Source organism: Sylvia atricapilla, chromosome 13 (genome assembly GCF_009819655.1).
Source record: "Sylvia atricapilla isolate bSylAtr1 chromosome 13, bSylAtr1.pri, whole genome shotgun sequence".
Classification (NCBI taxonomy): Eukaryota; Metazoa; Chordata; class Aves; order Passeriformes; family Sylviidae; genus Sylvia; species Sylvia atricapilla.
Genome location: NC_089152.1, coordinates 1556545 through 1581398, shown reverse-complemented (window position 1 = coordinate 1581398; position 24854 = coordinate 1556545). Strand labels below are relative to the sequence as shown.

At 51.0% G+C, this 24854-nt stretch overlaps 1 protein-coding gene across 2 annotated transcripts in view; it reads left to right on the top strand.

Moving 5' to 3' along the window:
- Positions 1 to 22803, top strand: part of SMAD3 (SMAD family member 3) — an 80297-nt gene extending 57494 nt beyond the window's left edge. Inside the window, exons 2-9 of one of the 2 annotated variants that reach the window (XM_066328193.1) lie at positions 2759 to 2952; positions 4681 to 4785; positions 5502 to 5576; positions 6341 to 6391; positions 11712 to 11924; positions 14406 to 14543; positions 17350 to 17494; positions 20839 to 22803. In XM_066328193.1, the coding sequence (XP_066184290.1) occupies positions 2759 to 2952; positions 4681 to 4785; positions 5502 to 5576; positions 6341 to 6391; positions 11712 to 11924; positions 14406 to 14543; positions 17350 to 17494; positions 20839 to 20962 (1045 nt within the window). In that variant the 3' untranslated portion in view covers positions 20963 to 22803. Of the gene's footprint in view, positions 1 to 2758; positions 2953 to 4680; positions 4816 to 5501; positions 5577 to 6340; positions 6392 to 11711; positions 11925 to 14405; positions 14544 to 17349; positions 17495 to 20838 lie in introns of both variants that reach the window. The other variant, XM_066328192.1, reaches the window with a different exon arrangement.
- Positions 22804 to 24854: the final 2051 nt, after the last annotated feature.

The following is a 24854-nucleotide window of genomic DNA, read 5'->3' as shown; positions in this document are numbered from 1 at the left end:
GAATATTCTCTCTGAATCTTCTTTGGTCCTTTTTTTTTTCCCCTCACTTGGAGATAATGCTGCCAAGACGAAGGGAATGGAGAAGCACTCCTGATTTATTCCTTGTCTCATCTCTTTTTGTTAAATTCAGTCAATATTTTCATAGGTATTTTTTAAAAGTTTTTCCAACCTGATGAATTTTGAGGTCACATCACTCCAATGAAATCAACACCAAAGTTCCCACCTTCCCCAGAAGCTCAGGTCTAGCCACTGGCACTCTCCTTGGGAATATTCCCTAATTTTGGCTGGAATCTGTTGTGTTTTGCCTTCCCTGTTGTTGTAGCAGTGTTTGCAAAGGTGTGTGTTCCAAGCTCTGCCAGAGGAACTTTTGGGAAAACTCTCTTAGGGCAGCCAAGATGAGCCCAACCTCTTTGGAATAATTGTTTGTGTGTTTTGATTTGGGTTTGCTTTGTTTTTCTAACTCAGCTGCCAACACAAAGAACCAGGGGAAATAATTCCGAGTAAAATTCCAATTTTCTTTATTTTTCTCTCTCCTTGACAAATTAAAAAAGAGAAATATTTCATTTCACCAAAGCCCTGAAGTGTTTCATTTGGGTCATTAGGAAAAGCAAGGGAAATGAAGGGTTAGGCTTCAAAGGAAGTGCCTTGGGGCAGCTCCCATTCATCCAGAGTGGAGGAGACCCTGCTCCAGCTTTTTCCTCTGCTGGAGAGGAGCTGAAAACTCTTGTCCTGCTTCCCCAAAAAAGGGAAGGTTTGCTAGGAAGAGACTTCTTCGGGGTGAGGATAGGATTGGGTGAAAAATAAGCTGGAGGAGACACAGGGTGGATGTAAAAATAAAAATAAGCAGTGCTGTAAAAACTCTTTATTTGCTTTCAAGCTGCAACGTGAAAAATGAAACAGGAAGTCTTGGTTGTTTGTAAGGTACCTGAACTTTATATAGACATAGTAGATAAAGTTACATAAAAGGTATCTACTATAAATTTGTCTATCTGTGTTTTAAAGGTCCAGGTTTATTAACACACGTTTTAAGATGTAAAACCTTTCCAAGCACAGCAGAGATGGTGAGGGCTGTGCAAACCCTGCTTGTTTAGGACATGTCAGTGTTTAAGGGCTACCACTGAACTGTCATGTTCTTACTGGCTGTGGCTTTTGTCTCTGCCACCTAATCAACCATTAAATAGAAAAGAAAAAAATCTAAAAATCCAGATATCCAGAAGTAAATCCAGAGCAGAGCTATTGTATGAAACAAATATTATTTGTTGTGGATGCTTCATCCCTGGAGTGGCTAAAGGGGCTCCAGGAGAGCTGGAGAGGGCCTTGGGACAAGGGCTGGAGGGACAGGACACAGGGAATGGCTTCAGACTAAAAGAGAAGGGGTTAGATGGGATATTGGGAAGGAATCGTTCCCTGTAAGAGTGGGGAGGGGCTGGGATAGAATTCCCAGAAAATCCGTGGCTGCTCCTGGATCCCTGGAAGTGTCCAAGGCCAGGTTGGACATTGAGGCTTGGAGCAGTGGAAGGTTTCCCTGCCCATGGCAGGGCTGCCACTGGGTGACCTTTGAGATCAGCTCCAACCCAAACCAGGCTGGGATCCCATGATTTTAGAGGTAAATCCTTGCCCTGAAGACAGACACCAGCAGTGCTGGGTGTCGGTGACCGTGCTGGGTGTCAGTGACCATGCCAGGGGTCAGTGACCATGCCAGGGGTTGGTGACCATGCCGGGTGTTGGTGACACATGCCAGGGGTCAGTGACCATGCCAGGGGTTAGTGACCATGCCAGGGGTCAGTGACCATGCCAGGTGTTGGTGACCGTGCTAGGGCTCAGTGGCCATGCCAGGGGTTGGTGACCATGCCGGGTGTTGGTGACACATGCCAGGGGTTGGTGACCATGCCAGGGTCTGGTGACACATGCCAGCTGTCTGTGACCATGCCGGGTGTCAGTGACCATGCCGGGTGTTGGTGACCATGCCAGGTGTTGGTGACACATCCTGGGTGTTGGTGACACATGTCAGCTGTCTGTGACCATGCCAGGTGTCAGTGACCATGCCAGGGGCTGGTGACCATGCCAGGGGTCAGTGACCCTGCCAGGGGTCAGTGACCATGCCAGGGGTTGGTGACCATGCCAGGGGTTGGTGATCGTGCCGGGTGTTGGTGACCATGCCGGGTGTCAGTGACCATGCCGGGTGTTGGTGACACATGCCAGCTGTCTGTGACCATGTCGGGTGTCAGTGACCATGCCAGGTGTCGGTGACCATGCCAGGTGTCAGTGACCATGCCAGGTGTTGGTGACACATGCCAGGTGTCAGTGACCATGCTGGGTGTTGGTGACCATGCCAGGGGTCAGTGACCATGCCGGGTGTCAGTGACCACGCCAGGTGTCAGTGACCATGCCAGGTGTTGGTGACCATGCTGGGTGTCAGTGACCATGCCAGGGGCTGGTGACACATGCCAGCTGTCTGTGACCATGTCGGGTGTCAGTGACCATGCTGGGTGTCAGTGACCATGCTGGGTGTTGGTGACCATGCCAGGTGTCGGTGACCATGCTGGGTGTCAGTGACCATGCCAGGTGTCGGTGACCATGCTGGGTGTCGGTGACCATGCCAGGTGTCAGTGACCATGCCAGGGGTCAGTGACCATGCCAGGTGTCAGTGACCATGCCAGGTGTCGGTGACCATGCCAGGTGTCGGTGACCATGCCAGGACAGAACCACCCCCTGTGGCAGTCCCGGGCTCACCAGCCGTCCCTGTGCTCCCCTGCAGGTCCCTGGATGGGCGGCTGCAGGTGTCCCACAGGAAGGGGCTGCCCCACGTCATCTACTGCCGCCTGTGGCGCTGGCCCGACCTGCACAGCCACCACGAGCTGCGCGCCATGGAGATGTGCGAGTTCGCCTTCAACATGAAGAAGGACGAAGTCTGTGTCAACCCCTACCACTACCAGAGAGTGGAGACCCCAGGTACCCCCACAGCCCGGCCCTCCTCAGCCTCTCCTGCAGCACCCAGCAGATCCCTGCCCTCCTCAGATTCTCCTGCAGCAGGAGACATCTCCCAGGGCATTCCCAGGAGATCCCTGCCCTCCTCAGCCTCTCCTGCAGCACCCAGCAGATCCCTGCCCTCCTCAGATTCTCCTGCAGCAGGAGACATCTCCCAGGGCATTCCCAGGAGATCCCTGCCCTCCTCAGATTCTCCTGGAGCAGGAGACATCTCTGAGGGCATTCCCAGGAGATCCCTGCCCTCCTCAGCCTCTCCTGCAGCACCCAGCAGATCCCTGCCCTCCTCAGATTCTCCTGCAGCACCCAGGAGATCCCTGCCCTCCTCAGATTCTCCTGGAGCAGGAGACATCTCCCAGGGCATTCCCAGGAGATCCCTGCCCTCCTCAGCCTCTCCTGCAGCAGGAGGCATCTCCCAGGGCATTCCCAGGAGATCTCTCCTCTCCTCAGATTCTCCTGCAGCAGGAGACATCTCCCAGGGCATTCCCAGGAGATCCCTACCCTCCTCAGCCTCCCCTGCAGCACCCAGGAGATCCCTGCCCTCCTCAGATTCTCCTGGAGCAGGAGACATCTCTGAGGGCATTCCCAGGAGATCCCTGCCCTCCTCAGATTCTCCTGGAGCAGGAGACATCTCCCAGGGCATTCCCAGGAGATCCCTGCCCTCCTCAGATTCTCCTGGAGCAGGAGACATCTCCCAGGGCATTCCCAGGAGATCCCTGCCCTCCTCAGCCTCTCCTGCAGCACCCAGGAGATCCTTCCCCTCCTCAGATTCTCCTGGAGCAGGAGACATCTCCCAGGGCATTCCCAGGAGATCCCTGCCCTCCTCAGATTCTCCTGGAGCAGGAGACATCTCCCAGGGCATTCCCAGGAGATCCCTGCCCTCCTCAGATTCTCCTGGAGCAGGAGACATCTCCCAGGGCATTCCCAGGAGATCCCTGCCCTCCTCAGCCTCTCCTGCAGCACCCAGGAGATCCCTGCCCTCCTCAGATTCTCCTGGAGCAGGAGACATCTCCCAGGGCATTCCCAGGCACAGTGGTTCTATTACTGGTCATAATCCCTCACCGTATGGAGTAGAATAATTTATGAACCTGCACTCAGTGGGAAAATATCTGTTGGGAATCAGTGAAATCCAGGTTCCAGGTTCCCAATGTGGTGCTGTGTGCCCACAGCTCACAGAAGGAGCCGTAGCAGTGTTCTGTGCATCCCTCACTGCTGGGGTTAAATGAAGAATAAACTGTTAAACTAGGGCTAAGAACAGCTCCCAACTTCCTGTTCTGGAGCCTCCTCCTGCCTCTGGAAGAGACTTTGATCTGGAGCTGCAGGAGCTTCTGCTGCGTGTCAGCACAGATCTGCACAGCCAGGCAGGATGTTTATGCTAATCCCACCTGCCTGCTCCATCCTATGGGAAACTCATTCCTTGGGAATCATGGGGTGCACCATCTCCTGAATGGTGTTTGCAGCAGAGCTGAAAGGGGGTAGAGAGGCCAGATGTGCTCAGAGAAGCCCTCTCCCATTCCCAGCTGGGAATAAAGAGTGTCCTCACCTGCTGCTCTTATTCCAAAGGCAAACACCAACTCCTGTCCCTTAACGAGCCCCCTTTGGATCCCATGTATTCAAAGCTGTCACTCCAAACTGGTTTCTCCTCGTTTTCTGCTCACTTTGATTTCAAAGCTGTTCCCTGTTTTCCCTTCCCAGTGCTGCCTCCAGTGCTGGTGCCTCGGCACACGGAAATTCCGGCCGAATTCCCGCCCCTGGATGACTACAGCCACTCCATCCCAGAGAACACTAACTTCCCTGCAGGTATCGAGCCCCAGAGCAACTACATTCCAGGTACCTTGTGTCTTCCATTCAGGGAGCAGAGGGAAGGGGCAGAGAGCACAGGGAATCCTGCCTGGGGAGCCCAAACTGGGAATCTTTTCTTTCCGTCGTTCCTCTGGAGTTACGGAGTGCAGAAATAGCTGGAAATTGTAAATGTGGGCACTCAACCAGGGCTGTTCACGGCTTTGTTTTGTTGGTTTTTTTAACTCACCTCTTCATTCAGTGGTACAGCCTCGGTTTGTTGTGAAATCTAAACTGGGTGTTCCCTTACCAGGTTGAGATTTGAATGAAATTCAGCCATTTTGAGTAAAACTCTCCAAATTTCTGATGGAATTGAGCTCTTCTATTTATGTATCTCTTTTACAAGCAATTTACACCTTATTTGCATGGACAAGTTATGCAGCTGCACTCCAGGAGAAGAGAAATATGTGGACAGAAAACTGCCTCCATGGCTTAAAGTTTCATGGGACTGAAAATCCGGATTTTTTTGTTTTCCCCCTCCTCTGTTATTCACAAATATGGATATCACCCTGGCTGTGCTGGCTCCTCCCTCCAGCAGCTTGAGAAAGAAAAGTAATTAAAAAAAAAAAAAAAAAAAAGAATTTGAGCTCCTTGTGAATGGCAAAGTGAATGTTTTGGGTGCTTAAAATCCAGACTTTTCGGTTGCACTGACAGTGTGATGGTTTTTGTGCCTCCAGAGACCCCTCCTCCAGGCTATTTGAGTGAGGATGGAGAAACCAGTGACCACCAGATGAACCCCAGCATGGATGCAGGTGAGTCACCTTTGGGGTTTTTGATTTAATGGCTGGATCCCAAAGGAAGTTGAATGTCCAGGTTTTCTCTCATTGCCACAGAAAGAAGCAGCCAGGATTGGAATGAGGGTATACCTAATTTATGTTCAATTAATCCATATATTATGTTCAAATAGCCCACATTAATGTTCACATGTTGTGGACTTCCCTCATTATAGAAAAAAAAAAATAAAGAAACCAGTTCAGAACAGTGTGAAAGGAAAAGCAGAAATGGGCTGCACCAGCTCTCTTCATCCATGGGACATCCAAGTGCAGATATTGAAAATATAGGCCCAGAATTTGTGGCAAATTTACATGATTGAGGATAAAATTCTGGCAGCTTTTGGGTCAGATCTGTGTAACCTGATCCAATTGTCCCAAACCCAGCAGGATTGAGGACATGAAGTGTTACAGTTTTCATTTTATTTTGCTAAGCAATGTACACCCAAGCTCTTTAATGCCCAGCGTTTGTCAGGGTGATACCTGAAAGTAAAACAGCCAAGTGCTGCTCAGTTTGGAAAATTAATGGGTTAAACTTCAGTGAATTCCCTGTGAAGGGGCAGCGAGTTGATATTTGAAAGCTCCTGTAAGGAGTAATAAACATCAGAGAAGCTGCAGTGTCAAAAAGGAGACTGCAGTGAGCAGTGGGCTGTCCCTCCAACAAGCCTGGGCAGCACTGCAGATCCTGTGAATGTTTTTTCCTGGTGCAGATTCCATAGCAATAATTATCCCATCTTGATTTTCAGGTTCTCCAAACTTATCACCAAACCCCATGTCTCCAGCACACAACAATCTGGGTAAGCACATGATCTTGGGAGCTAGGTGTAATTACAGTCAAGAGGGTGACATTTGAATGATGCTGTCGAGCTTGTGCACTTTTAACAATATTCCAATGGTTCTAAAGTGCCAGAGGGCAGCTTTGGATTGGATGTGAGCAGGGAATCGTTCCCTGGGAGGGTGGGGAGGGGCTGGGATGGAATTCCCGGAGAAGCTGTGGCTGCCTCTGGATCTCTGGGAGTGTCCAAGGCCAGGCTGGACCACCCTGGGATGGTGGAAGTTGTCCCTGGCCATGACAGGAGGTGGCACTGGATGGGATTTAAGGTCCCTTTTAATCCAACCCATCCTGGAATTCTGTGATTCTGTGAGCCTGAGCATGGTCTGAGCAGAGAGAAGTGGAGGAGGTTGGTTGCTGTGGGGTTGGAGAGTCCAAATAAGCAGGGAAAGTGCAGGAATGCTGGTGAATGGAGAGGTCATGGACAACATTCCTGGAGCAGCAGAGGTGTTTGTGGCTGGGGGAGATGCAGGGGAGGATTGCTCTGCCTCACACCAGCTGCTTTTCCTCACCCAAACTCAAGTTGCTCTGGGATCTGGAGTTGTTTTCCCTCCCCCAGCTCCATCCTGGGCACAGGGAGCACATTCCAGCCCCAAGGACTGTGTCAGACCACGGCTGGCACTGACTCATTCCACACCTGTGACAGCAAACGGGGGAACCCTGAGGAGAAGGGAGAGCAGCAGAACCTCTGAGACACCATGAGAGCTTCTTCTCTCTGCACCTCTGTTATCTCAGAAATTCCACCCTCTCTTTTCATTCTGATCACTCTGAGCTCCTGCCCTGTTTGGAATTGCTCTGCCATAAAAATCCCTCCCAGCTCTGCCTGGCTGCAGGATCAGCTCCCCAACTGTTCATTAAGGCAGCAGACAGAGCCCACTTGAGACTACTCTGGAATAACCATGGCCATAAAGTTTACATATGCTTTTAATCCTGGCACGCAGGACTTTGACACTGCTCCAAAATTTGTCAGTCATTGGCTGACTTGTGGATATCTCAGGGCTGTTGAACAGAGGATTTCTTTTTTTCCCTCCCTCGTTTTTTTTTTAATATTGCCATAGTGACACAAAACTTTTATTTCTTTAACTGCTACAGCCCTACAAGAGAATGCATGACTGAGACATCTTTATTTCATTTTCCCCACTTGTGCTGCCTGGGAGCTGATGAGGTTTTTCTTGCAATTTTTCCTTTTTTTTTTTTTTAAACCTAAAAATAAAAAGCCAATTCCGTGTAACAAACTCAACATAAGGCAGAAAGGAGATCCTAGAAACAAACCCCCCATATCCTCCCTGACAGGGACACTGACTATTAACCCATCAGATGTCTCAGGTGCTGTCTGGGGACAAAAAAGAGGAGCAGGTGAAGCTGGTAAAGCACAAGGAATCTCTTTGTAGTCTGAGGAGCAGACAGCAGAGAAGCACTTTAATTTACCAGCATTTAAAAGCACCTTTAAATTCTTGCAAACCGTATTTATTGCTCTCAGGCAGGAGCTTCCATAAATGAAGAACTTCTTGTTGCTTTTAATTTCATTGTAAATTGTTTTGCCTTTGAGGAAGCTACAAAATAATAAAGGAAAGAGCAGCAGAGCCACACTTAAAAGTGTCCAAGGGCAAAACTCTCATCACATGAGTGTTGTAAATGTCTTATCTGCAGCAAGGAGCTGCTCCCAGGGAAATCAGACCTTCAGCCTGTTGGTCACAGCCCTCTGTGCTCTCTCTGGTCTCCACCTGGAGCTGTTGTTGGTGGCTGGTGACCTGCAGCACTCCTGTAATTCCTGGATAAGCAGAACTCCGCTGTCTAGGGCTGGACTTTGCTCTGCAGGAGTCTCCTGAGGCTTTCTCCGTGTGTTTGTGGGGGAAATGGGACAGAAATCCAAACCCCACAGCAGCGTGTGCAGGAGGGAGTTTCTCAGCTCTCGAGCAGAGCATTTCCAGCTTTGCCAGGAAGAAAACCACGTCCCAGGATTGCTTTGTTTATTTGAGCAGAAGAACTACCTGAAGCTTTTAAGACAGTTCACTCTGTGTAAACTGAACTTTGCTCTTAAATCCCATGGCCATAGTCCAGGGAGTTCCAGAGGCAATAAAGCAGCACAAGGCAAACCAAGTGTGACACCAGGCACAGGGTTACCTCGAGGAGCAGGGCAGGTTTTCCATGTCAGGCACAAACGTGGGATGGAAGGAGCTCAGGGAATTTCATCCTTCCATTCCCAGGCACAAAAGCATAGCAAGGTAACATATTGGGATGTTTGGGGTTTTTTTTTATTTTCTCCTTTCAGTTTGTGTGTTGGAGTGGAAAGTGTTTGAATTTTGGTTCCAAATTACAGTTGTCAAGTTTTCAGTTGTCAAACATAAGCTTTAAGTGGAAGTCACAGATATCCAAGGATCTCTTCCCTATTGCTGAAACACGAACTGAGGGAAGTACTGAAAACAAAATGAAAGGAGAGTTGCCAGCATTCTGTGGGCATTGGGAATGAAGTCAGGGAGCTGGGGCTGGCTGAGGAGCAGCCCTGTGGTCACACACATTGTTGTTCCAGGGGGCCAACCCTTGGAGCACAGGAAATCCATTGTCAGGGATTGTTCCACAGAAGGACTTGACGCAGGAGCTGTCAGAGGAGTGAGCACATTGTCACATCCCTGTCCCTCTGTCCCACTGCCAGCCCTTCCCTGGGTGCAGAGGGAAGGGAAGCACTCACCTCTCAGCATCTCCTCCTTTCCAGAGAGGGAGTTGCAAACGTCTCCCAGCGAGTTCTGAGCCAGGCTGTGATCAAACACATTCCCTGAAACGAGGGTAACAACTTCCCTTGTGCTCGGAGAGGGGGAGCAGAGCAGGCAGCAGATTTTTCCCAGGACTTTCATCTGGCAGGGAAGATGCAGGAGTGGGACCATCCCAGCACCCCGGGGACACTTCTGACAGCAAAGCTGTTTCTGAGTCAAGGCTGAAATTGTGCAGGGATGATTCAGGCAGGATTTGCCTGGGTTTCATGTATCCTGTTCCATTGGTTGTGTACCCTCACGCAGTTCTTTGTTCTTTGGCTTTAGCAGAGCTGCGTTCTCTTCCTTTTCCCCAAACACAGAAGCCATAAATTGAAAATGAATATTTAGGACAGCTCTAACACAAGAGGGAACTTGCCCATCCCACAGCAGCTTAAGCTGAAGTTTAAAACTACAAATCACGGGAGAAAGCAGCATCATTAAAAACTTGGTTGCAGTTTTTAGAGACAGACTTTCCCTCAAACCGGGATTTGTTGGTTTCTGTCTTTCCTCAAGCTGCAGATAAGGCAGAAATAAAATTTCTGTACATCCTGCAGTGAGGAATCCACAGTTCCCTTGAGCCCCAACCAGGTGGAGGCGGTTTCTGAAGGAAAGGACCACAAAACCATGGAGAGGTTTCAGTGTTTTTATAACTTGAATAGCACCAGCCTGAGGATATTACTTAAGGATCAACACAAGTTGATTTTTCTGGAGCTGAGCAGCCTTTTGATTAGAAAAGCACTTGCTGTGGAGTAAGAGCCCAGTCATGTGGAACTGATCTGTTTTCTTTGGTGGGTGGACTCACCTTGGGAGGCTCTGGGCAGAGCTGGTGTTTGCTGGGCCTCTCTCCAAACTGTGCTGGGGCCACGGAGCCCAGAGCAGTCCTGAGGTGGCCCCAGCTGCTGGAAGAACTTGCCTGGTGTGGCAATTTCCAGTGGGAAAACCAAATGTGCCATGCAGGAGAAAAAGGCAGGGACAGTAAACTTGTGCCACTCCTGGATTTGTGAAATAATGTTTCTATCAAGAGAGGGGCTTGCTTTAAGCTGTAAGATTAAAACATGAGGAAGTGGTAGGTAAAAGAAGCTGGGAGTGGGTATGAGCTCCAAATTTCATGGATTTTGAAGCCTGCTAAGGATTACAGAGTTCCCCAGATGCACTTCTATTCAATTCCTTATTTGCTGTCAGGAACCAAAGTTTGTAACAAAGCAGAAACCAAAGTGATTTTCCTGATTATTGGCTACTTTGGGAACTCTTCCAGCAGTGGAGAGGAAGCCAATGTATCTTTTGGCTACTCCAACCTGTGCCTGAAGGTTATGGAGTAACAGGTACAGATGAGAAAAGACTCCCAGACCTCTGCAGAGACCCTGGTCAGTGTGAGAGGAGGCTGGCATGATAAAAACCTGTCTTGGGGATTTTTTTTTTTTTTTTTTGAGTTGATTTTATAAGCCCCACATTCTCCTAAGCCCTGCAGGAGCAGCAGATGGGAAAGCCTATGGAAAAAGCTGGGTTTTGCTGCTTGATGTTAACTCCTTGGCCAGATGGGAGCTCTTCTGTTCTGTCTTTAAGCACCATTTGAACGAGGATGAAGTGATAAACTGGGGGGAGGGCTGGAGGGAATTCTCTTGCATTGGATGTGGGGAACAGCACTTGGGAACTGGCTGGGTCTGCTTTGCACGTCCCCTGCTCAGCTTGGCTCTCAGCAGGGCTGGGCACCTCCTTGTGCTGCACTTGCAGGAAATTTGGCTCGAGCCTTGCTCTGCTGGAGTCTCCTCAGCTTCAGTGGAGCAGTGAAATCCTTCAGTGCTGTTGGAGTGCCCACCCTGCCTTCCTGAGGCTGCCTCTGCTCCTCACCTTCAGCCCCTGGGCCTTGATCCACGAGGCAAAACCAGGAGCCCAGGGGAAGAGCTGAGCCTTCACCTGCTGGCAGGATGGATTTTTCCTCTGATGGTTTGAGACCCTGTGCTCTGAGAGAAAGTTTTTGCATCACTTTGATGCCAGTGTTAAAGGCAGTTTGGGGCATTATTTCAGACTCTGCTGGTTTTACCAGTGCCAGAGAGGTCACAGCAGGGTCAGTAAGAAGGAAAGTTGCATTTACTGGTTGGAAGTGCACACATTTAGGGTGCAGCACACCTGTGCTATCGACAGCAGGTTTGTGCTTTGTTCTTTTTCTTTTCTTTGTTCTTTCTTTCTTCCTTTTCTTTGTCTTTTTGAGGAACTGGCTAGCTGAGAGTGATCCCACATTTCACAGTAAAGCTGAGTTTGTTTATTTCATTTCCCCCAAGTGTGAGGCTGCTCAGTGACACCCCACTTGCTAAGTGAGTAATGCCTTTGACTATTTGTGATTGCTCCACGTGCCAGAAGCTCCAGGGGTGATGTCACCTCCTTGCTGTGGTCCATTAAAATGAAACTTTGGTCGAAGTGAGCCTGAGGAATGAAGCAGAACAATATTCCAAACCAGCTGGGTTTTGGTTTGTTTTTTTTTTTTTTTCCATCCCCCTTTCCCTTTGCTGTGGCTGACTTGGCTTTTGTTTGGTGCAGATCTGCAGCCCGTGACCTACTGCGAGCCGGCCTTCTGGTGCTCCATATCCTACTACGAGCTCAACCAGAGGGTGGGAGAGACTTTCCACGCCTCACAGCCCTCCATGACCGTGGATGGCTTCACTGACCCCTCCAACTCGGAGCGGTTCTGCCTGGGTTTGCTGTCCAACGTCAACAGGAACGCCGCCGTGGAGCTCACCAGGCGGCACATCGGTAATTCTGCTGCCTCCTCGGGAATGGGGGACCCCACAAAACCCCTCCACAAAACCCCTCCACAAAACCCCTCCACAAAACCCTTCCACAAACACCCTTCCACAAACATCCCTCCACAAACACCCCTCCACAGAAACCCCTCCACAAAAACCCCTCCACAAAAACCCCTCTACAAACACCCCTCCATAGAAACCCCTTCACAAAACCCCTCCACAAGACCCTTCCACAAACACCCCTGTACAAACACCCCTCCACAAAAACCCCTCCACAAAAACCCCTCCACAAACACCCCTCTACAAACACCGCTCCACAAAAACCCCTCCACAAAAACCCTTCCACAAAAACCCTTCCACAAAAACCCCTCCACAAAAACCTTCCACAGAAACCCCTCCACAGAAACCCCTCCACAGAAACCCCTCCACAGAAACCCCTCCGCAAAAACCTTCCACAAACACCCTTCCACAAACACCCTTCCACAAACACCCCTGTACAAACACCCCTCCACAGAAACCCTTCCACAAAAACCCTTCCACAAAAACCCTTCCACAAAAACCCTTCCACAAAAACCCTTCCACAAAACCCTTCCACAAAACCCTTCCACAAAACCCTTCCACAGAAACCCCTCCACAAACACCCCTTCACAAACACCTCTCCACAAAAACCCTTCCACAAAAACCCCTCCACAAAACCCCTCCACAAAAACCCCTCCACAAAACCCTCTCTCTCAATTACTAGGTTTAGAACCCTGGGTGGGGAATATCTGGGTTCCAGCAGGCTGATGGCCCACACAACAACACTAATTGTGTTTTTTTCACACAATCCTAATACAAAAATGCACCAAGGAACTCTAAAATTGCTGCGTGTCATAGAATTTAAACCGTTTCACGCACTCTGTATCTGGAGGGATGTCAGGGATAATTTTGTGTGTTCCTTTTCCCTCCTGCACTGCTTAATTTTCTGAGTGACCTTTTATAAATGGAAACTGAGCTCCTTGATTGTCATCTCAATTTCCACTCTTCCTGCAAGGTCCCAGCCAATTTGTTTTCAGTGAAAATTGTGCTAAGTAGAACGTCCCAAATTTCTGCAATTTTGCTGAAAGTAAATTGCTTGTTCTTTACTGTTTTCTGCTGACTCCTATCAAAAATGTACCTGATTTTTGTCCTAATTTTGCTCCCCTTTCCCGAGCAATAGGAGAATTCTCCCTCTCGCACAGGAGTATCTTTTTTGACTTGTTTTGAAGATTATTATACTCCAATCCCCAAAACCCACCAAGGTTCAGAAATCAGATTTTAAATGCAGATTTTAAATCCTGCTCTGTGGAAGGACGAAAGCAACACATTCAAACAGAAATGTGAGACCACAGCAAATGTTTATTTGAGCAATTCTCCAACTTTGTTCCTTTATTAACTGAGATTTTTTAATGATTTCTGTAAACTCCTGTGGACAGTGTATGTGTCCTTGCACACGAAGTCATCTCCAGCAAAAGACAAGGATTTGGAAGTGCTGTGGAATTCCATTCTGAATCATTGAGTAAATCCACTAACAGTTGCATCCAGCTGGGATGACTTTCAGGAGAAATGATGGTTTTCACGTGTTAAGTGATAGAAATGACGACTTTCAGGTGTTAACTGATAGAACATTCATACAGGACACAGCAGTGTGTCTGGAGGGAGCAGGTTTGGAGGGACCTGGCTGGGGCTGGAGGTACAATTCCAGCTGGAGTTACAATTCCAGCTGGAGTTGGTGCTCCTGCCTTTCAGCTCAGCTCAGCTCAGCTCAGCTGGCCCATGGAGCAGTTTACTGTGTGTGTGGGACACTTTCCATCAGTGCTGCTTTGGAGCTGGCTGAGGGAACTGTCCCAGCTCCTGGGGCAGTGTTTCCTGCTGTTTTTACCCTTGAGGGAGTTATCTCAACCTTGGGATCAGTATGTCCCCCTCCGAGGGACCTATCCCAGTCCCTGGGGCAGTTTTTCCTGGTGTTTTTACCCTTGAGGGAGTTATCCCAGTCCCTGAGGCAGTATTTCCTGGTGTTTTTACCCTTGAGGGAGTTATCCCAGTCCCTGGGGCAGTATTTCCTGGTGTATTTACCCTTGAGGGAACCATCCTGTCCCGGGTCAGTTCTCCATAAGGAACCATCCCGTCCCGGGTCAGTTCTCCCTGAGGAACCATCCCGTCCCGGGTCAGTTCTGTCCCCTGAGGAACCATCCTGTCCCCGGGGTCAGTTCTCCCTGAGGAACCCTCCCGTCCCGGGGTCAGTTCTGTCCCTTGAGGAACCATCCCGTCCCGGGTCAGTTCTGTCCCCTGAGGAACCATCCCGTCCCCGGGGTCAGTTCTGTCCCCTGAGGGAACCATCCCGTCCCGGGGTCAGTTCTGTCCCCTGAGGGAACCCTCCCGTCCCGGGTCAGTTCTGTCCCCTGAGGAACCCTGCCGTCCCCGGCGGTGTGTCCGGCCTCTGTCCCCGCTGACCCCCGCTCTGTGGCAGGCCGCGGCGTCAGGCTGTATTACATCGGCGGGGAGGTGTTCGCCGAGTGCCTCAGCGACAGCGCCATCTTCGTGCAGTCCCCGAACTGCAACCAGCGCTACGGCTGGCACCCGGCCACCGTCTGCAAGATCCCGCCAGGTAAGGGGACAGCGACTGGGGACAGCGACTGGGGGATAGTGACTGGGGATAGCACTGGGGGGACAGTGACTGGGGACAGTGACTGGGGACAGTGACTGGGGGGACAGCGACTGGGGACAGCGACTGGGGGGACTGTGACTGGGGACAGCGACTGGGGACAGCGACTGGGGACAGCGACTGGGGACAGCGACTGGGGGACAGCGACTGGGGGACAGTGACTGAGGGACAGTGACTGGGGACAGTGACTGGGGACAGTGACTGGGGACAGCGACTGGGGACAGTGGCTGAGGGACAGTGACTGGTGGGACAGTGCCTGGGGATAGCACTGGGGGGACAGTGACTGGGGGGACAGTGACTGGGGGACAGCACCTGAGGGGACAGTGACTGGGGACAGTGCCTGGGGATAGCACTGGGGGGACTGTGACTGAGGGACAGCGACTGGGGGGACAGCGACTGGGGACAGTGACTGGGTGGACTGTGACTGAGGAACAGTGACTGGGGGACAGCACCTGAAGGGATAATACCTGCGGGGACAGTGACTAGGGGCAGTGGCTGGGGGGACAGTGACTGAGGGACAGCACCTGGGGACACAGTGGGGATTGCACCTGGGGAGGACAGCACCTGAGGGGACAATACCTGCAGGGACAGCACCTGGGGGACAATACCTGTGGGGACAGCACCTGGGGGACAGCTCTGCTCCCTGGCACTGTGGGCACGGCTTTGGGCATCTGCAGGCTGCTGGAAAATGATAGAATTGGTTTGGTTGGAGCATCCTCTGCCTGTGCTGTTTCCCATCCAGCCTGGCCTGGAGCGCTTACAGAGGTGGGGGAACCCACAAAATCTCTGGGAAATCTGTTTTACTTTTTTAGAAGCCACTTGGTGATTCCAGCAGGGCATTTTTATAGCTTAAGGGATGGAGCTGCTGCTGAAGGAAGCTGCTGTGGAGGCTCCAGTAGTCACACTTCATTCATCCAACAGGACAGAATCTAAGCACAGCTTAGAGCAGAACCTGCCACTTATTCCTTCGGTGTTTTATCATTGTTGTATTGTAATTAGCTCATAGACACGTTGGTAATTTTCTTTGTGCTTCTAAGTAATGGTAAGAAGTTTCTCTTCATTTAGATTCACCCATAAGAGATTTAAATGGTTCCTTTTTTCAGAGCTCTAATAAAATCCCCTCCCTCCTCTCTGTGAATTAGTTTGTTCTAAAGGAATCATATTTGCAGACACCTTGTTGTTCAGTCTAAGGTTTCTGCTGAAAGATTACAAGATAATTTATTTCATCTATTTGGGAAGAAAAGGCGCTTTTTTGTTAGATAAATGCAAAAAGCTGGTAAGAGAGGAGATGCTGTTTGAAATGGAATTTAGCTAAGCTTACACAAGCTGACTTTCTACACTTAAAAGCCTGTATATATTTAAAAACAGAACTTCTTTGTTTAGAAATATTTGAATTCTTTTCTTTTGAGAGGACATCCATATGCTCCAAGCTCTGGCCCATCCTAATGGGTTTCCTTTCTCAGATGCAGCTGCCAGTGCTGCAAATTATGACTTAATTCTCCACCACATCACAGGAGTCCACCCTGGCTGGAGCCAACATCTGCAGACATGAAAAGCCCACATTTCTGCTCGGGACCCAGCTCAGGCTCAGTGTTTGGATGCCAGCTCTCCCCACTTTTGCCACAGTCTTTGGCCGCCTCTTCTTCAAATCTTTGCTGGGTTTGAAGCAGTTTCTTCATTGCCTTGTTGACAAGACCGAGTCATTCCCACTCCTCCCCGTGGAGAGACCTGTTCCCAAGTGCTCCTGAGGGCTGGGATCCAGCACTGGGATCCTCCTGGAGTTTTTCCCCCCTTCCCTGAGCCCTGACACCTTCACCCTTCAGCCTCCTGAGGCTGCAGCCCCTGGGCTCTTCCCTGGTGCCCAGAGTGGGCAGTGCTCCCTGCAGCTGCTGTGGTCACCCTTTGCTCCACACCAGCTGAGTCCAGCCCAGGAGAGGAGGCCCACAAGTGATTTTTAGCAAAACACAGTTCATCCCACTCCAAATGTTGTTTTTTCAGCCTTGGCCCATGTGTAATCCCAAATGAGCCTTAGCTGAGTGCCTGGTTTCAGAGTTTAACTTGTTTATGGTTATCTGGGAGAAAGCAAACGTAGTGACAGTTTTTAAAGGAGTGGGACATTTATTTGTTTATGTAAACTATGAAGGATGTTATGATATTTCACCTTTCTCCCCTAAGAACAGTCGAATAAGTTGTTCTCAGTTGTTTAGCTGGGGCTAAACATCCCGGGAAAGACTTCAGTTTTATAAAAGGAAAGTGTTTGGCCAGTGAGAGTGAAACTGGAGAGAGGATTTTAGCAGGAGCTGCCCTGCCACCAGCCCTGGCAGCCTCTTTAACCCTCAGAGCTGCTCCCTGGTGTGTCTTGAGTGGTTTCACTTCAGAACTTCCCCCTTCTGTGACAGACTCTGTGTCAACCCAGGGAGCTCCTGTTTTAGCCTGTGCATTCCTCCCCTCCGGGCCCTGCAGGGATCTCTGCTGTTCAGTGTTCAGGCTTTAAATTACAACAGGAAAGGAAATAGTGTCCAGGAGGGAGAAGGTTCCACGGGAGGATCCCAAGCCTGGTCTCTCCAGTCACAATCTGCTGGAGGGCTCCAGCGTTGGGAATTCTCTCCTTTTCCTTCTTGCTGTGAAAATGTGTCAGCCTCAGTTCCTGTCTCTGGGCTCTGAGGACACGGGGAAGCAGCCTGAAAGCCCCCCGAATCCTCAATCCCATCAAGCCAACGCCTTGTCCTTGCCGTGTCCTTTCCCCCAGGCTGTAACCTGAAGATTTTTAACAACCAGGAGTTTGCTGCCCTGCTGGCGCAGTCGGTGAACCAGGGCTTCGAGGCCGTGTACCAGCTGACCCGCATGTGCACCATCCGCATGAGCTTCGTCAAGGGCTGGGGCGCCGAGTACAGGTGGGCCTCTGCTCCTGCCAGCCCTGCTCCCACTGGGACAGCCCTGCAGGGCTCCTGGGAAAAGGGGAGTCAGCCCAGGAGCACGGATATGGGCTGTGGCTCTTGGGAAGGGGCTGGGGATCACCCCGGGTTCTGCTCCTGCTCTCACTCTGACAGCCCTGCAGGGCTCCTGGGAAAAGGGGAGTCAGCCCAGGAACATGAAATGGGTTGTGAAACTTGGGAAAGGCTTAGGGATCACCCTGGGCTCTGCCCCTGCTCCCACTGGGACAGCCCTGCAGGGCTCTTGGGAAAAGAGGAGTCAGCCCAGGAGCACGGATATGGGCTGTGGCTCCTGGGAAGGGGCTGGGGATCACCCCGGGTTCTGCTCCTGCTCCCAGCTGGGACAGCCCTGCAGGGCTCTTGGGAAAAGGGGAGTCAGCCCAGGAGCACGGATATGGGCTGTGGCTCCTGGGAAGGGGCTGGGGATCACCCCGGGTTCTGCTCCTGCTCCCACTGGGACAGCCCTGCAGGGCTCTTGGGAAAAGGGGAGTCAGCCCAGGAACATGAAATGGGTTGTGAAACTTGGGAAGGGGTTGGGGGTCACCCTGCACTCTGCTCCTGCTCCCACTGGGACAGCCCTGCAGGGCTCTTGGGAAAAGGGGAGTCAGCCCAGGAACATGGATGGGTTATGGCTCTTGGGAAGGGGTTGGGGATCACCCTGCACTCTGCTCCTGCTCCCACTGGGACAGCCCTCACAGCTGTTTGGAAAAGGGGAGTCAGCCCAGGAACATGGATGGGTTGTGAAACTTGGGAAAGGCTTGGGGATCACCCTGGGCTCTGGGGATCACCCTGGGGATCACTCAGCTCCTGCTCCCACTGGGACAGCCCTGCAGAGCTGTCGGTGCTGTTTGGGAAAGGGGAGTCAGCCCAGTGTCTGTTCAGGAACACAGATGGATTGTGACTCTTGGGAAGGGATCAGGGATCACCCCAGGTTCTGCTCCCCCTGCTCCTAGCTGGGAGAACACTGCAGAGCTGTTGGTGCTGTTTGGAAAAGGGGAGTCAGCCCAGGAACAAGGATGGATTGTTCCCAATCTCTTGGGGAAGGGGTTGGTCTGCTCTCTTTGTGGGATACACCTGGGAGGCCACATGTGGAAGAAACCAAAAGCTTTACCTGGAGCGTGCAGATAAATCCACATGGTCCATGTAGGAAATAGAACATTTATTCCTTAAAACTGGATGTTTATTGGATAGTTTGAGTGTATTAAGACTGCACTTCTATCAAGACAGGATTATAGAATCCTGAAATGGTTTGGGTTAAAGCTTATCTGGTGCCACCTCTGCCTTGTTCACTTCCAGGGGTCCAGGGGCAGCCACAGCTCCTCTGGGCACCTTGTGCCAGGGCCTCACCACCCTCCCAGGAATTCCTTCCTTAATTCTCTGTGTCCTATCTGTCCATCCCTTGTGGAAGTGCAGTGTGAGAGTGAGTGCTTCCCATGGGTTGGATTTAATGCTCCTTTTAGCAGGGACTAAATGGAATTAAAATAAAAGCAGATTGGTTTGAAAAATTTCTGTTTGAAACAACCGTGAGAGTTCTGCAAAATGATAGTTAAATATTATAGTTAAAATTATAGTTAAATCTCCTGATCCTTTCCTTGGGGCTTGCCATAGGGCAAGTGGGAGAATGTGGGAGCAGCAGGATCAGTGTTTTTCCCAGTGAATACTGAAGCTAAAATGGAGATGCAGGAGGTCTGGTGTGTGGGATGGGTGATGTGGTTACTCTGACCCCACAAGGACACTGGAGATGCTGTGGGAACAGAGTATCCCATAGTTTGGAGCAAACATCCGAGGGAGAGCAACCAGGGGTGGATGGTACAACCAGGGGAAATGAGATTCAGTGGAAAATGGGTGTTGTTTTCTGAGAGGGAAAGCTGGTGAGGATTTAAGCCCAGAGTGGTGTGGAAATATTTGACTGTTTAAAGCCGTGGCCTCACTCGCAGCTCCGTGGGGTCGCTGCCATTGAGGGGCTCAGCGGGAGGGGAGATGCCTCAGGATCAGCTGGAGCCCGGGCCCTGCACGTTGCTCTGCCCCTTTCTTCATTTCTCCAGATGTTTGGAGTCCATTTTGTTTTGAAATCGTCCTGAGCTGGGGCCAGAGCAGCTCAGGGCTGGCTCCCAGCCAGGCCCTAATGAGCTCCAGACGAGCGTGACTTACGGAAAGTCAGGGACCCCGCGGGGCTCCGGAGGCACCGAGAGCTGCACCCACACCAGAGCTGCCCTCCCCATCCTGCCCTGCCTTGCCACAGACTCCTCCACCTCAGTCAGAGATGGAGATGTTCCTGTGGGAGCAGCCAGAGCACTCGGTTCCCTGATTCCTGCCTCAGCTTGGGCAGTCTGGGTGGGGATGTTCAGTGCTCCTCTGCGCCAGGGATTTGCTGCAGGGAAGGGGGAGAAGCCAGTTCCGTGAGCAGCCTGTGATGGAGAGGGGCAGGGATGGTGGTGGGAGCTCAGGGCAGCCCCCCGAGCACACGGTCCCCTTTTCACCCCTGGTTTGTCCCTGGGTCCCACAGATTTCAGGTTCTCCCTCCCACCACCAGATTCCAAGGACAGCTTCTGTGGGAAATGGGGGTGTAAAGCAAGGCTGTTTCCAGGCTGTTTCTCCTGCCTTTGTAATCTCCCTCCTCCACAGCAGCTGTCCCTGCCTGGAACAGGACCTCAGCCATGCCTCAGCAGAGGAGGGAGAGCCCCTGGCTCCATGTCTTAGTGTCCCTTTCCTTTATTTCCTGCCCATCTCTCTGTGCTTTGCCGTCTGGAGATAGCCGTGGGCTCTGGGCTCAGGGGCAGAGGAGGGGAACAGGGGTTTGTACAGGGGAAGGTCAGAGCAGGTGAGCTCTGGCCCAGCAGGGCCTGTGGATGCAGGGAGCAGTCTGGAGGGCTTGGGGTGAGCTCTTCCCAGCATTTCCACTTCTCCTAAAACTCAAGGGTACAACAGAAAGTGAATATCCTTGTCTTGTGCATAGGGAAATGTATTTGGTGAACACGGACCTTGCTGTCTAACTAGGAAAGAGGAAAAATGGATTTTGCTTAGATCAGCACCTTCCTTTCCCTTCAGGGAACCAGCTGCCTGTTCCCAGGAACCTGAGCAGTAAATAGCAAGTTGCTCCTGTGGGATCATAACAAATAGGAAGGGACAAGGTGGGTTTTTAAAAGAAATCAGCAGCGCAGGCCAGAGGCTGTTGCAGAGGAGAGACATTCCTTTGTGCAGGAGGGTTGTGTGAGCAGGGAGGAAGGCTCAGGAGCTGGGCAACTCTTCCATTGGTCAGTTCTGTGGGTCACAGTGGTGTTGTGTGCTCTCTCTCCCCCTGGCAGGAGGCAGACTGTGACCAGCACTCCCTGCTGGATCGAGCTGCACCTCAACGGCCCCTTGCAGTGGCTGGACAAGGTCCTCACCCAGATGGGCTCCCCCAGCATCCGCTGCTCCAGCGTCTCCTAAGGAAACTCCTCCTGGGGGCCCGTGGGGGCAGCACAGACTCTGCAAAACCCTTAGAAAGGCATAGTAAACAACTCCCCAGTTACTCAAGCGATGAGGAAAAAAAATCTGCTTCAAAAACAAACAAAAAGAAGTGGGTTTTCTTTGTTCTGTTGTTGTTTTTAAATCTCCATTTAAGCCACTTCCACTGAAACTGTCGGCACTTTGGTCGGGACGCTCCGGGGCCGCTGCAGTTGGAATTTGGAGCTGGAGTTGAGGAGGAGGAAGAGCTGGATGTTGTTTCAGTGGAGAGCGGGCAGTGCTCACCTCACCCCGGGCTGTGTGAGCACACAGGAGCCATCCCAGCTCCAAGGAAACTTTCCCTTCCCTCACACAACTCCAGGCTCCTGCAGCTCCCCAGGAACACCAGAGCCTGTGGGATTCCAGGATGGGAACACCAGAGCCCCTGGCACCCTGGGGTGGCTCGTGCATTCCTTCACCACCCACCTGATCCACACCGGCACTGCAGCAGCAGGGGGAAGGAGGCATTGCAAACACCCAAGAGAACCAATTCCCCCAGGAATGGTCTGAAAAGGAAGGAATTGCCCCACACTGGACTTGCAGCCTTGCCTGGTGCCCGAGGGATGATGATTCCCTCATGGATCAGCCTGGATTCACATGGAGCAAAGGCCCAGCTGGAGGCTCTCTGGGGTGTTGCTGCAGCGATTTTTGACTGGAGCTGCTCGCAGAGGGACAATTGTCCCGTGGGGAGCTCTGCCTGGAGCAGTTCCAGGCTGTTCTCTGCAGTGTGTGCATGAACTGCAGCAGGCCTGGCCTGTGTTTTCCCTCTCGTGTCCAGGTGGAATGTCCAGGCCTGGCTGGAGCAGCCCTGGAGGGGGATCCTGGGCTGTCAGTGCAGCAGCCAGCACAACTCAGACACAACCAGCCCTCTGTGTGAAACTTGTTCCAGCTGATGAAAATGCTCTAAGATGTGTTTTTGCCTGGAGAAATCAGGAGAGTGTGTATTTACTTGTATTATAAAATGTTCATTTTAAACATACATGCTCCAGACTGTTGAATATTTTTTATCCCTGCAGCAACTGTCGTGGCAAACAACTTCCACAACTGGAAAAAAAAAACCCCTTAGCACTTGTTTTTATGGTTCACATTTGCCAAATAAGTCTCATAACTTTGTCAGTGCTGTCCAATTATCTGTTTCTTTATATCTGCAGTGAATATCTTATGCATTTGTGCCAAAATATTAGAGGGGGAGGGGAGAAAGTGATAATCAGTTTCCTATGGAAATCTTTTTTTTTTTTTTTTTTTTTTTTTTTTCCTTGTTTCTTTTTTTTTAATCTCTGAAAGACAAACAAGCTGGATGTGGCCGTGGGAAGGCCTGACTGGGATGGACTTGAGGATGGTTTTGGCAAAGCTTTATTCCTGATCCACTGGGGGAACTGATTGGCTCAAACACCCACCAGGAATTTCCATGCACCTCCTTTTCCAACTGCTCGTTGCTGTGCCAGCCTCTCCTGGTTTGCCAAACCCCAGCACTCCTGGAGCTGAGGGCACCAGATGCCACCAGAACAGATCCCAGAGGCCACTGCTGCTGCTTGAAGTGCACGTGAAGGGATGGCTTGGGGAGTTTCCTTCCAGAAACAAGGAATTCCCGTGTTGAAACATCTGAAATGTAAATGCTGAGGAAGACTCTCAGTGCTGGATGTGCTCCTGGTGGACTGTGGAATATCCTCTGGCTGGGTCTGGACTGGAGCTGTTCTGCAGCTCAGCAGAAGCAGCACTGGAGCCTTGTAGGGTTTTTAATTTGTTAAATTTTACGTGTCTGATCTGAGTGACACCTCTGCAGACTGGGGTAAGAAGAGATCTGTATAAAATCGGATTTTTGGGGCTATTTACAAAGAAGGTTTGTTGTCACCATGAATTGGTTCAGCTTTGGTTCAGACACAGGTTTCTAGCGTAGCTGCAAAGAAAAGTTTATCCTGAATTTTGTAGAAATATTTGACTTTTGACAGTTTAAAGTGAGAGGGGAAAAAATCTGCTCTGTAAAATGGCCTCAGGTTTTCTCCATGAGTGTCTTATTTGCTTGTTTTGGTGACAAATGTTTTTGTTGTCCTTTATAATCACAGAGGAAATTGGACTCTGGTGCCTGCTGCATTACCCACAGGAATGACACCTGAACTTCCAGAGGCAGGATTAGAGGTGATGGTGTGAGCAGGAGCCCAGTCTGATCCAGAGGCCACGAGTGGGAATAAATCCCAACTTTTATATGAAATTTGCACACAGAGTCACCTCCTCAGCCAACCTGGATTTCCACTGGGAATCAGAGCTACAGCTCTTTGCCAAAGGATAATTAATTGCTGACCATTATTAATTGAAGCCTTTTGAAACCCAGGATTCAGATGATGCATAAAAACTTGGGTTAATCTCTCCTCATCATCCCTTAAGTCAAATGACTTGCAGTGGAAAATGTGAGCTGGCCCAGCGGTGCAGTGAGATAAAGGGGAGATTATCTCCACTCCGGCATTAATTTCCTCTCTGCCCTTTGTTTGCTGCTCCCTGGTTCAGAGAAGCCCTGGAGGTTCTGGAGTCACCTTGGGGAGCTCAGCAGAGTCCTGGCCCTGGGCAGGGGCTGGGGGTGAGCCCAGGGATGGTCCCAGTGGCTGCAGGTGGAAATGAATTCCTGGTCCTGTGGCCACCGAGGGCAGGGAGCAGGGACTGGGCTGGGATTGCTGGAGGGCCCTCAGGGCATGGGAGGCTTTGTTTGATTTCTCCTAGAACTTGATTAAAGCAGCTTTGGTGTGGAGCTCAAAGGGATGGGAGCAGCCACTGCAACTCCAGGCTGGAATATCCTCTCATTCCATGACAGGCTGGGCTGGTTTCACCAGGATTTCACCCATTTCTGTTCCTCCAGAGTCAGTAGCAGGACCTTTGGTGTGGCAGAGGACACCCAGGGCTCTGTGCTTTTACAGGCTCTGTGATCTGTTTATTGTTAATGTATTGAATTGCAGGTTGTATTTTGTGTTAAGCTTGTCTTAGGAGTAATCCAGCGCTGTCCATTTGATTTAATCTCCAGCAATCAGTGTGCATATGCACAGAGATGGAGAAATCCCATCAGAAGGCATTTCCCTGGAGCTCTGGCTGCCCCTGTGCCCCAGGAAAAGGCTGAGGGAGCCCCTGAGTTACTCACAGTTTGCTCCCCCTTGGATCAGGGCAGTTGAACCCCGCAGGGTGAAGGATGTTCAGGACTCGCCTCAGGCAGCAATGGTGACATCTGTGCCTTGAGCTGCTCCCTGACTGGAAAAGCAGGAAGGACCCAGGCCAGGGAAGGAGCTGAGCCACATCTCACAGCATCCAGGAGTTCTCTGAGGTACTGGAGGCAGGAGGATGGAATTTCCTGGCTGTGCTAAGCTGGGATGAGAACCAGGCCCTCTCCAGTGGTGTGGTTGAGAAATTCAATGTTTTTTACTGTGTACCTGCTTTGGTCTTGATGTGTCTTTCTCAAATATTCCGATCAATCCAATATTTAATTTTTAGCAGAAGGGGCAATTAAGGACCCAGAGCATTAAATCTTCCATCTGCTCCTTGCTGAGGATTGCTGGAAATGAGGAATTTGTGATGAGAGAACAGAGCTGAGCACAAAGTCCCCTGAGCCCTCGGGAGCCCCGGTGCTGCTGCTGCACCAAGTTGGGCTCCCAGAGGGACTCTGTGAGCTTGTGAGAGGGGCTTGATGGGGCTTTAAAAACCAAAACCTGTTCCTCCAGAATGGGCTGGGTCACCTTCTGTCCCCTCCAGAGTGGGCTGGGTCACCTTCTGCCCCTCCAGAACGGGCCCTGGCTCTCCACCCCTGCCCAGCTGTGCCACCTCCTGCTTTCCCCTGCAGCCTTTACTGCGTTTGTTA